Source organism: Nematolebias whitei, chromosome 5 (genome assembly GCF_014905685.2).
Source record: "Nematolebias whitei isolate Nwh7 chromosome 5, NemWhi1, whole genome shotgun sequence".
Taxonomy (NCBI): Eukaryota; Metazoa; Chordata; class Actinopteri; order Cyprinodontiformes; family Rivulidae; genus Nematolebias; species Nematolebias whitei.
Genome location: NC_056502.1, coordinates 6889407 through 6902639, shown reverse-complemented (window position 1 = coordinate 6902639; position 13233 = coordinate 6889407). Strand labels below are relative to the sequence as shown.

General features: G+C 38.2%; 1 protein-coding gene across 1 annotated transcript in view; it reads left to right on the top strand.

The window, feature by feature from the left end:
- The window catches only part of sema6e (sema domain, transmembrane domain (TM), and cytoplasmic domain, (semaphorin) 6E), a 193360-nt gene that overhangs the window by 120976 nt on the left and 59151 nt on the right, over nt 1-13233 (top strand). The window contains exons 10-11 of the mRNA XM_037676120.1: nt 11483-11573; nt 12680-12802. Of these exons, the coding sequence (XP_037532048.1) occupies nt 11483-11573; nt 12680-12802 (214 nt within the window). The remainder of the gene's footprint in view (nt 1-11482; nt 11574-12679; nt 12803-13233) is intronic.

The window sequence follows — 13233 nt, the reverse complement described above, 5'->3', positions numbered from 1 at the left end:
ATGGATGGATGGATGGATGGATGGATGGATGGATGGATGGATGGATGCATGTATGGATGTAATTATGTGTGTATGTATGTATGCATGTATGGATGGATGTATGGATGGATGGATGTCTCCTCCTGCTTTTTTTCCCCTCTCTGTCTGTATATCGGAGCAGCTCCTATTTTTACACATCTCTCCAAAATGAAAACTACTGTTTTGGATCTGACCAACTGGACTTTCGACGTAAATTACAATTTTTTTTTTCAACAAAGCAACAGGGTCCTGGAGAACCCTCATCTGCTCGTACGACACGCATGCAGATGGATAAATCTTGTGGTTTATCCTCGTGATGACTCTGTGATGCCCACCCACTGCTCCAACCTAGCAATGAGGATCTCATGGTTGATGGTGTCAAATGCAGATGTAAGGTCCAATAGGACAAGCAGCACAGAATCACCAGTATGTGTGGATAGGAAGATGTCATTAAAAACCTTCAGTAGGGCAGTTTCAGTGCTGTGGAAAAGTTTAAAGCCAGATTGGAATAACTCTTAAGATGTCGTGATCCTCTAGGGAGCACTTCAACTGCGTCTCAACAATTTTTTCCAGTAGTTTAGAAACAAATGGGAGTCTGGAAACAGGCCTGAAGTTGGATACGACTGAGGGGTCAAGGGTAGGTTTCTTCAGAAGAGGTTGAATAGCAGCATGTTTAAAGGTTTTTGGCACCACACCAGTGGACAAACTGATTTTCACAATAGCAAGAATAGAAGGACCCAGAGTAGGAAAAACCTTTAGTAGCTGAGGGAGGACCACATCAAAGGGGGAACCAGATGATTTCATGCTGCACATTACCTGCTCCAGAGATAGGCTCAAAATGGTCGAATAGAGCTACAGTTTGAGGTGGAATGGACAGATCATGAGCTGGAGGGGAAATGAGAGCTCGGGTGGTCGCAATTTTTTTTTCTAAAAAGAAATATAGGACGTTCTTGCACAGCTCAATAGATGCTTCCAGAGATGATGGTTCAGTGAGGTGGAGAACTGAGTTTAAGGTAGAGAAGAGAACTCGTGGGGTGTGAGAGTTTGAGGCAATGATATCGGAAAAGTATTTAGATTTAGCAGCTTTTACTGCTTTCTGATAATGACGCCATCTCTCTTTTAGTATTTGAAAAGAGACCTGCAGCCTGTCTTTCTTCCACTTCCACCACACCTAAATCTGAGCTCCGTATTATTTAATTTGATACAGTTGATTACAATTACTACTTTTTTTTTTTTTACTACAGAGACTTAAATATGATATTGGAATTACAGTAACAGTTCTAAAATGGTTTAAATATCATTTAGTTGGTAGATTCCAGTTTGTAAGTATAAATAATGAATCTTCTTCATACACCAAAATTAGTCATGGAGTTCCTCAGGGCTCAGTGCTTGGACCAATACTTTTTACTTTATATATGCTTCCATTAGGTAAAGTTATTAAACAGCATGGGATAAATAAAAGTCTGCTGGCTTCCTTAGATAGAGAACTTTACTAATTGACTTTTCTATGTATGTGAATGTTCCTGTAAAGTGCCCTGAGAAAACTTTGTTGTGATTTGGTGCTATATAAAAAAACTGAATTATTATTCATATTCACATTCATAATATAACTGAATTGTATTATTATTATTGCCAAGTCTGTTGTGTAAGATCAGTTGGCCATGGTGGTCATATTGAATTAAGTTGACTCTGGTTTAATAAAATCCCTCAAGGGGTTCATAAGATATTTTGCTAGCATGACAAATATACACACAGAGACGGTCAAAAACCTTATCCCCTTTGGTGTTGAGCGATAATTATTTATCACACAAACTACAAATGGCACATGATCTATACATGAAGAAAATAGTTAAATACTGTATAAATTCAGTTTTATTAGCATACGTCCTGGCCTTTGTGAAACAGATTTGATGCCTAACATTTGTAAAGAAACCACTGCTTTAATAAACCATATGAGCACATTACATCAGAAATAAGGTTGTGTAAAAAGTTGTGCAAAGTATTCGTATGTCTATCCTTCTATCTATAATAAACGTGTGCCATTTGAACATTTTACCCATATGCTGAAACATTCAGATATTCTGCTAGATGCGAATAACAACAGAAGAAATCGTGTTAACAGAGATTCTCTGTGAAATAACAAAAATCTGCCACACGGCGAGGTCGTACTGCGGTCTGCGCAGCGTTTGTCAGCTATAAAAGAAGTCTGGCAGTCAGCACTTCAGTTTGTGCTTTCAGTGATGATACAACAAACAGCTGTGAGCTCAAACTGCAGGTACACGCAGATAAACTACTTGTTTAATACATGAACTGGGACAAAGAACGCGACACATGAGCTGAACGCAGCTCTTATTAACAGGAACAGTTTGTACATGCTGAGAGTTTCTGGCATCTTGTTGAGTTAAATGCGACATACGAGGCATCAGATGGTCATTAATAAAAACAAATGAACCAGTTGGTCAAATATTAGCATCAGATCAGCACATGGACCGTGGACGTTGTCATATTTGTGTTTTAGTACAGTCGCCTGACTTCAAGCATTTAATAAAATGAAATGTGTTGGCTCCACAAGACAGAGAGAAGCAACGTGAACACAAAATATGCTGGCAGAGCTTCTTTTATACCTCTGACGCACTAAAAATGAAGGTGGAAATGAAAGGAGAAGAAAGTGGAGTGGATGTTCAAACATGGATCCAGAAACAAATTTACACCAGAGGATGAGTTCTACTTGCACTTCATTTTCATTTCAAGTTTGTCATTCCACTAATAAATCATATACTTGTTGGTTAGATTTAGGCTCCGTCCGTACAGGAACATTTTGTAAATGCATAAAGATTTGTTTTTCATGTTAGTCGCATCTGCATGAAAAGGATGCCCAAGACCACATTCCTTAGAAAATGAGTGTCAGAGTAAACACATCTTGCAATTCCATCCTTGCATTTTGCAAAAATGCAACCTTTTGAAACAATGTAGCCTAACCTACAACCCCAAGCGTGACAGACACAAAACAATCATGTCGGATTACATGGCTGCTTTTGTTGCAAACGCCAGTTGCTGAACTTCAGCAAAACATGAGTTTTCTGTCCAACAAAGTTAAGTCAGGTCCTCAGGACGGTTTATTTTTGTTGAAAATTCAACAAGAAGAATCTGTCCAGAGGACCCGACTTAACTTTGTTGGATATTTCTACATGGATTATTGAGCATGAATCAGGATGAGTATGTTGTATTACTTCAATGAACAGACAAGGTTAATGACCAATAGCAATATCTTGAATAGAACAGAGCAAGGCCCCTTAAGGTTATGAATCTAAGGCCAACAAAATTGTATTACTGTTTTGAGCTGTCAACAATATCAAACCATATTCACTGTCTGGCCATAAAAAAAGGTCACACTAATATTTTGTTGGACCGCCATTAGCTTTGATTACGGCATGCATTCACTGTGGCATTGTTTCGATAAGCTTCTGCAACGTCACAAGATCTCTTTCCATCCAGTGTTGCATTAGTTTTTCACCAAGATCTTGCATTGGTGGCAGATTCTGACCACTGCGCAAAGTTTTCTCCAACACATCCCAAAGATTCTCAGTGGGGTCTGGACTCTGTGGTGGCCAATCCATGTGTGAAAATGATGTCTCTTGCTCCCAGAACCACTCGTTCACACATCGATGGAATAACCTGGTCATTTCGGTATATTCAGGTAGTCAGCTGACCTCATTCTTTGAGCACATACTGTTGCTGAACCTAGACCTGACCAACTGCAGCAACCCCAGATCATAGTACTGCCTCCACAGGCTTGTACAGTAGGCACTAGGCATGATGGGTGCATCACTTCACCTGCCTCTCTTCTTACCCTGATGCACCCATCACTCTGGAACAGGGTAAATCTGGACTCATGAGACCACATGACCTTCTTCCATTGCTCCAGAGTCCAATCTTTATGCTCCCTAACAAATTTAAGCCTTTTTTTCTGGTTAGCCTCAGTGATTAGTGGTTTTCTTAAGGCTACACCGCTGTTTAAGAAATTAGAGGCAACTCATTGCACCAGTTGAGGTTAAAGAACTTGTTGCTAGCTGAAAGATAATTGCCCATGCAGTCATTATCCAATAGGAGGCTCGTACCTATTTGCTTAGTTAAATCCAAGTGGCAACTCTTTTTTTTCTTTTTTTTGGCCAGGCAGTATATTACTGAAAAACAAATCTATATATTATCTTATATTATCAATAATCAGGGTAGATAAATCTAACAAGGTTGGTCCAGGTCTTCTGGGCAGATTCTTCTTGTTGAAACGCTTCATCTTTTATCCAAAAAAACTTCAGTCTGAGGAGCTGAAACGAACTCGGTCTTATAAACAGCACCTTCTCATAGTGGGTCAATCAATTTGGTGTTGACATCCAGAACTAGTTGTTCACATGTAAATAGGAGGACCATCAGCCTAACAATTGATCGTTAGTGCCCTGATTGCCACTTGTTTCACTGAGGGCTGAGTGATACTGGCAATAACAGCATTGTGAGAGGGGGACAGTTGGACATGGAGGTCTCCACCCCTGTTTAATGATGGACGGGTTCTCTTCACAAAAGTGGCTCCTTCACTCCTCTCCCAAACCATCTTTCCTCTCTATCAAGGATGTGAACGTCTCCATCCCTGAAAGAGTGACCGCTGGCCTGGAGATGAGTGTAGACCACAGAGTCCTGGCCGGATGATGTTGCTCTTCTGTGCTGGGCCATAATAGCTTTTGGATACACAAAATAATAATAATAATAATAATTTAGCAAAGAGCATTTCTGTGTGAACATAACCAAAAATACTATGTTAGATTTACATAATCCTTTTAACAAAGGATACCTCCGTCTTTGCTCAAACTCATAAAATTTGAGTTGTTTTTCTTTTATTGAGGAAAGTCCATCATGATGTTCCGGTGGAGGCTCAGAGGTGACATCATAGCTGTGGACTGTGATTCATATCAGGGCATTAAAGGAGGAGGGAGTACACGTTCTACAGGACAGGCTGTAAATCTAACAGCGCAGGGGAGTGTGTAATCTAACGGGCTGCAGAATGCTTTCCCTCTCCCACTGTGTGTTCACCTATGAGCCAAACAAGTGATCTATATTAACGGGTTAGGGAGTGGCGAGTAACCAGAGCTGCTCCTGTAGTTTCCAGTTTAGTACCCTACAAGACGATAAACAGATTACAATTACACCGTTTCATGGTAAGAAATTGCAGAAGAACTCTTGTTCCAAGAGGAAGGTTAAAATTTGAAAAACCTAATTTATAAATCAGTATTTTAAATATTTTAACTTTGATTTAGTTTTATACTAAAGTGTTTCTGGGGATTTCTTTGTTGTTTTTTTAGAGAATCTAGTGGAGATTTAATGAGTTTTCTACAACAGTGGCTTCACTTTGCCTTTCTCCCATAAAGTTTAGACTGATTATGAACTGCTGGTCTCACCTGCTGAAGCTTGTAACTCCTTCCAAGTGGTCACAGGTGTTTTGGTGGTTCGCCTTCTTACACAGTCAGTTTGTGAGGAGGGTCTGCTCTTGGTAGAGATACACACGGTACATTTTTTTTTTCTATTTTTTGATGATGGAAATCGTTTTGTACCCGTCTCTTGACTTGTACTTTGAGTTTATGGTTTATTACCTGGGTGTCCAAATATTTCTTTGAATTGTCTTCAGTTGATCCATAACGCTGCTGCCAGAGTCTTAACTGGAGTTAGTGGGAGAGATCATATCTCTCCAGTTTTAGCTTCTCTCCATTGACTCCCTGTCAAATCCAGAATAGAATTCAAAATCTTACTTCTAACCTACAAAGCCCTCAACAACCTAGCTCCATCTTATATTAGAGCTCTTATAGTTCCATGTTTTCCTAACAGAGCACTTCCCTCTCAGACTGCAGGTTTACTTGCGGTTCCTAGAGTTTCTAAAAGCGGAATTGGAGGAAGATCTTTCAGTTCTCAGGCTCCTCTGTTGTGGAACCAAGTTTCAGTTTCTGTCCATGAGGCTGAAACATTGTCCAGTTTTAAGAATTTCCTTTTTGATACATCCTATAGTTAGGGTTGGCTTGTTATGCTGCTCTAGACTTAGACTACTGGAGGACACATTGACCTCATTTCCTCAAATTAATTGTTAAAATTAAATAGTTTTCATTTGATACTATTTCTATCTTAACATGTGATTCTTGACCTGCCATTGTGTATCTGTTCCTCTCAAACCCAGCCGGTTGAAGCAGATGGCTGCTTGTCCTGAACCTGGTTCTGCTAAAGGTTTCTCCCTCATGAGGGAGTTTTTCCTTTCCACTGTCGCCTTCATGCTTGCTCAAGATGAGAGTTCTGTGATGGAGTTAAACTCAAAGCTGCTCCTCAGATAAATTATGTTAATTATTATTTTTTTATAAAATAATAATTGGGGAGTGGTGGCGCAGAGGTTAGAGAGGTGGGCTTGTGATCCGAAGATCGCCGGTTCACGCCCCGGCCCCGACAACATCAAAATTGTGGGTGGGGTAGGTGAAACACCCACACTTGCCCCCACCCTCATTCGCCCCACTCTGGGCCCATGAGCAAGGCCCTTAACCCCCACCATGTGCTCCCTAAACAGGTCTCTCTTGAAAATGAGTTCTCGTGGCTCAATGAGACTAACCTGGATAAATAAAGGCTAAATGAAAAAAAAAAAAAAAAAAAATTATTTTTTTATATACGAATGTTTCTGTTCTGTGCCCTGAGACGACTTCTGTTGTGACTTGGCGCGTTATACATTAACTGAATTGAATTGTTTAATTAAGATGGTCACTTCAAAGGGGGGGAATTTTTAAGCACTTACTTATTTTACATAACATATTTTTATTTAATTGTGACTAGGAATTGGGTTACACTTTGATGTTGATTAGAGATATTTTTTTAACATGTTTTTTAAAGAAGGCTTATTTATATTTAGCAAGATTGATTTATGACAGCAATAAAATCATACAACATCCTAGGGAAAGATTGCTTTTTAAAGTCTCTGTAAATTTTCAAACTTTTTAAATGAGGATGTTGTTTAACTTTACCACTATTTGCACCTAGTTTTTTGGATCAAAAAGTTGATGTTTTATGGTTTTGAACAGTTTCCCGGTCCTCTCTGGGGAATTATAAAGTAAGCGGAGCATCTCCACAGGCTGACATTACCTGAACGTTCTCCAGTATCAAACCACGTCTCAGATGTGCCAGAGGTCCTGCAGAGCAGTTGATGTGAAATGTGTAAAGAACTGTGATTCGACCTACATTTAGACGTTATCTTCCTCCTGCCACAGACTCCCTTTAGTAAAGAGCGGCTGATTTACGCTTTTACCAAAACATTCGTTCTCCCTGCAGCCCTCATCTTATTCCCTTGTCTGGAAAAGAGAACATAAGATGACTATTCAGACAGCTGGGGAAAGTGGGAAGAAATAATAAATCATATCAAGGAATCTGTCTCCGGGACTCCACCATAAAAAATATAAAAAAAATCTGCCCAGGATAGAGGAGGCATGTGTGTTTCTATAAAAAACCCAAACTGATGTCCAGTAATGAACATGCAGCTTGACTGACCAGGCTGCTGCGACAGCTGGTCTGGAGACAGCACAAAGCTCCGAGTCAGCACGCGTTTATGATAAAACAAAATCTTTAAAGAGTTGAATCCGTCTGTTCGTTTGCGCTGAAGAGACTGACTCTAAAGTCACTTCTGTCTTTAGATGTTCTCTTTATGGTGTTTCTTTCTGACTATCCTGCTCTTTTGAAAAAATCTGTAAAATACTTTTGATTTCTATTCAAGGGAAAAAGAAGCGAGTAAAGATTGTGATTACTATAATAATACATAATAATAGTAGTTTGCTTTTTTTTTTTTAAGAATGGACATGACGTACAAATGGCTGATTGATGGATGAGCCGCACTATCGGCATGGATTGTTATTGAAAATAAATTATTTAGCACCTGCTGCACCTTTGTGCAGCCCACACTGCTGGATAAGCTTCCTGCAGCCGCTGATCAGCTGTTCTCCGTGCAGAGCGGAGAAGTGGGCGTGGCCAAAAACGCTTGCAGGTGGCAAAGAGCAGGATGCAGAGAGAAGGAAATCATGACATTCTGTGCTCCTTAGAGCATTTAGAAACATTGTTTAGAATTCTGCAATAGTGTGCGATGGGTTTAAAATTCCTTTATGTAAATAAATATATCTAAATACTAAAATGAACTACTACTTACTACTTGTACTACTATTCGTACGTCTCGGTTTTTCACATATCGCGGGGCTTCAGGGTACGGATCCCCCGCGATAAACGAGGGACTACTGTAAACTTTAATCAGACAATAACCTTGTCAGTTCAAAAATTATGTTTTCGTAAATAATAACACAATTTAAAAAAAGGCATTGCTTTTTTAGTTGCCTTGAAAACAAGAAATTAAAAAAGTGAAGTGTCAAAGTTTGTGCTATATTTTGACTGAAATGCAACGTAACATTCCCAAAAGTGATGTCTCACTACAGCTGTTTGTGAACAACGTAGGGAGTCTCCAAACGTTCAGAGGGGTTCACAGTATCTTTGATGAATTCTTAACATGTTCAAAAATTCAGAAAACTCAAAAAATGTGTACATTTTCTCACGAAATAGTCACCGTGTCATCGCAGGTCTCTCCAGTCTGTCTCTACTGCACTAGAGCTGAGTTTAGACATGTGCACAGGAGCTGGCCTCAGTCAGAAAACATAACCAAGTCTAAAGCAATTCAGATAAATAATAATTATTGAAATCTGCTTATCTTCCTTTCAAAGGTGCACTCCAGTTAATTAGATATTGCATGTGGCAAATACTAAGAATAAAGTGAGACTGCAACGGGAAATCAATTTTTTTATCCAGCTAGTGTCTAAAAGTCACAGCCCTGTGGGATCCCTTAAATGCGTTTTAGTTCATGTAGAACTTGGATACTAATCACGTCTGTTACATTAAAATGGGAGCCTCTACTTTGCACTTTGCTGTTTTGCACCAAGAAGTTCAGAATAAACAAATCAAGCATTTCTAAATTCAGCAGTTTATAACGTGCCGTGCTGCTTCTTTAAACCTGAACAACTTGCAGCTGATTTGTTTCTGTGACAAAAAATAAAATGGAACTTAAAGTAATTTGATGCACAGTTTTACTTTGAGCTTTAAACTGGTTATTATTTAACCCTAACTGCTTTTTCCACGTCACTTCATCGCCTGTTAGTCATTATGTAATTAATTATAATATATAATAATAATACTTTATTTGTGTAGCACCTTTCAAACAAATGTTACAAAGTGCTTCACGTTAATCAATTAAAACATCATAAATGACATCAGAAACACAAAAGTATACCAAATCAATTAAAATAACATAAAAAAGAAAGAAATTCAGGTATTAAAAGCCTTGTAAGTTTTAACTAATGATTTAAAAGAAGACAATGAAGAGGCCTGTCTAATATTTAAAGGAAGAGCATTCCACAGATTAGGAGCCCTGACCATAAAACCCCTCCGTCCTTCTGTCACCAGTCGAGCTCTGGGAGTGGAAAGTAATGACAGATTTAAGGATCTGAGATTGCAAGAAGGGATGTAGGGGTAAGAAGCTCAGATAGATATGATGGCGCAAGACCATTCAGGGATTTAAAAACAAACAATAAAATTTTAAAGTCAATTCTAAAAACCACAGGGAGCCGATGCAATGAGAACCGAACTGGAGTGATGTGCTGATGTTTATGGGATCTTGTGAGAACTCTAGCTGCAGTGTTTTGTACTAGTTGAAAGCGATTAAGAGAACTTTGGGGCAGACCAGAAAATAAAGAGTTACAATAATCAAGATGACGAGACAAAGGCATGAAGGAGAGTTTCTGCATCAGTTAAAGAGAGAAATGCTCTGATTTTGGCAATAATCTTAATTTGAAAAAATGCTATTTTAGGGATGTTCTTAAAATGTTTAGAAAAACCAAGATCAGAATCAAAGGTTACCCCCAAATTTCTGGCTTCACCAGTGCAATTAAAACCAAGAACAGAAAGGGGCTGAACTAATATATCCATTTTGACCTTGGGGACAAAAACCATCACCTCAGTTTTATCGTTGTTGAGTGAAAGAAAATTATCAGACATCCAGGTTTTGATGTCTGTAAGGCAGAGACAAAGTTTATCGAGTGTGGAGAGGTCTGATGGGTTAATAGCCAAATAAATCTGGGAACCGTCAGCATAAAAATTAAAATAATTATTGAATTTATGAATAACCTGACCAAGTGGTAGCTTATAAATAGAAAATCATAGTGGCCCAAGAATAGACCCTTGGGGGACACCACAAGTGAGAGAAGCTGAACTGGAGGAATTATTGCCAGAAATTATTGAAAAAGTTCTGTCATGAAGATAAGATTTGAACCACAATGTCTCTAACACCTAGCCAATAATTTAGTCGGCTCAATAGAATATTATAATGAATATAATTCATTATAATGAATTCAGTTAAATTCAAAAATACTTTATTAATCCTGAAGATAAATAAATGTTGTAACTCATCATCCTGGTTTCATTAAAGAGTTGTTATAGATGGATGTTAAAATACATGGATGGCAAAATTTGTTTAAAAAAACTGATCAGTAAAAAAAAAAAAAAAACTTCAAATGTGATGCAGTTACTTCACAAGCTAGTTTCATTGGCAGACGAAGCACAAATATGACTTTTTTTAATTCATAATAAACAGAATAAAACACATTATTTCACATTTTTAACATCAGTATCGGTAATCTCTGATATCTTCAACAGTCGTCACTTTTTTCTTTATACAGTAAAACTAGCTTCATGGATCCTAATGATTAAATATTCATCCCTGGTAAAGTTGTGTTATTCATTCCAACCCAATGACCATCATAAAGTAATTATGTATTTTTTTTTTTACTGGCAGAATAATACAGCAATTACATGAGCGTGTCCATCACATAAACACTGTAATGTGTTAATGGACTTTTAATGTGGTGTACGTGCGTCTTTGTCTCACCTTATTGCTACAGAGGGCATTAAAGCCGCTCGCATGCATTCAGCCTCTACACAAATATCTGCACCCCGAGCCGCCTTGTGTCCGAGGTTTACAGCCTTGTTAACAGCAGCTTGGAAAACAGCAGCTTAAATCTGAGTCGGGGAGATAAACCGTCCTGACGACCTGAACTGCAGGACCGTCACGCACAGCTTTGATGGAAATGACCCACATATAAGGCATCAAATAAAAGTTATCTTTATGGTGCATGCGTTGCCTTTCATTATCACACACTGATTCGGTATTCCGTCTGTATATTCAGCTGCACTTCACCGAAGACTTTTGGTCTCAGAGGCTGAGTGATATTTCCCATTGGGAGTGGGAAAGCCCGAGTTTCACAGTTGTTAGTCTTTATGTCCCAACCTTCTGTTGAATTCATCTTGTGGCTTCGTATACGGCCTCATAATCTATTCTTTTGTTGCTTCTTTCTTTCTGACTAAGATGTCGACGCTGGAGCAGGAAGGAGAGGAGGTGGTGGGACAAGCTCGATGTCCCTTTGAGTCCCGCCAGTCCAACGTTGGTCTTTTTGCAGGTGAGTCGCTCTAAAGTGTTGTTTTGATCATATTTAATCAATAAAAATATTCACGCCAGATTGAGGATTCTTCAAGTGATTTTTCTTCAAATGGGGAGAATCGGTCTGTGGCACATTTCCTGGTTGTGTTTTAATGATGTTTCACTAAAACAATGAATTGCACTGTTCTATTTTAAGAAAAGCTGTAATCATGACTAATTATAACTTGACAGATGAAATTAATCAAAATATCTTAAAAATGTGAGAGTATTCACTTTTTTTAACGAGTTAAAAGTGAGAACATGATGCACAAAACAAGCTTTTAACGTTTTCTGAGAATCTTTTTTCCCGTTAAATTTAAAAAAAAACCTGATCACGTCACGTGGAATTCACTCAGAAGTTTAATCTGAGCTGATTTCAGTACCTTTCATCAAATCCTCATGCATTTATTGTCAAACCAAGTAAATCTATTGTAAATGTTCAGCAATAGGGGTTAATGAGAAACTTGCATTTTAATGGTAATTAAAGATAATTTGCTTTACAAAATATGATTAGCATCATTTTAATTGCTTTTTTTTTATTTTTTGTGATGTATGAATAAAAATTTGATCTAAGTAATTCTTGAAAAGACCGTTTAGCGAGTTGTTTGAAAATTGTTGGCTTTTCTTAGAATTATGGGTGGAAATGCAACAATAAAAATAATATAAAGTAAAAAGTGGCTGCCCTTTTATCAACTACATAATTTGTGTACAAGCAAAGAGCTGAACTAAAAGGCAATTTGTAATGTGTTTTCTAAGTCTGGCTCATCAAGACTATTTGAAGTTTCCTTTTGACGGTTCTGGTTTGTACTGGGATTTACACTTTCCTTGCTAACGATAGCCGACAAGCAAGCTGATACATTATGAACAGCTGAGGTCAAATTCAGGGAAGAGACGGGGGAGTCCTGCCAGGTTTCCACTGACATTTATAGAAAGTTCACACAGGTTCCTGTTAAACGGGCTTGTTCTCCAACATCTGTTCTCCTCATCCTCTTTCTAAAAAAAGTCTTAAAAATCCTCTGTGGATATAAAAGAAGTGGATTATGGTTGGTAGTTGTGATCCCTGACAAATCATTTTCCATCTCTCAGGTGGTGATTTCTACTCTGCAACCATGACCGACTTCTTGGCCAGTGATGCGGTCATTTACAGAAGTCTGGGTGAAAGTAGTCCCGTTTTACGTACCGTCAAATATGACTCCAAATGGCTAAGAGGTAAGCGTCCTAATATAGTGAGAGAATAATAAGCATCAAGTTGTGGAGATGAAAGATTTTCATAAATCAGCAGGGTCTGGTTCCATATTTACGAGGTTCAGAACTTACAAAATATAAAAAGTCCTGAGCAATTTAAATAAATATGTCTGATTATATTTTAAACAAAACTTTTCCAGATCAGGCTTGTATTTTTTTTCTGGCAGTCGGCGTCCATCTTTGTTTGTTAGAATGAACGTTTGGCTCAGTTCCACTGCTCCGTTTCACTTTTCTGTCTGTAACAATTAAAAACGTAAAGAAGGAAATATCAGTTCAAAACTCTACATTGAAGTATTTGTACTTCTACATGAAACATGTTGATCACTGCAAATATTCACTCTAGTTCTGTACAAAAACTTTTTTTTTTTTTTTTAAACCTATCGTCTTTTGTGGAG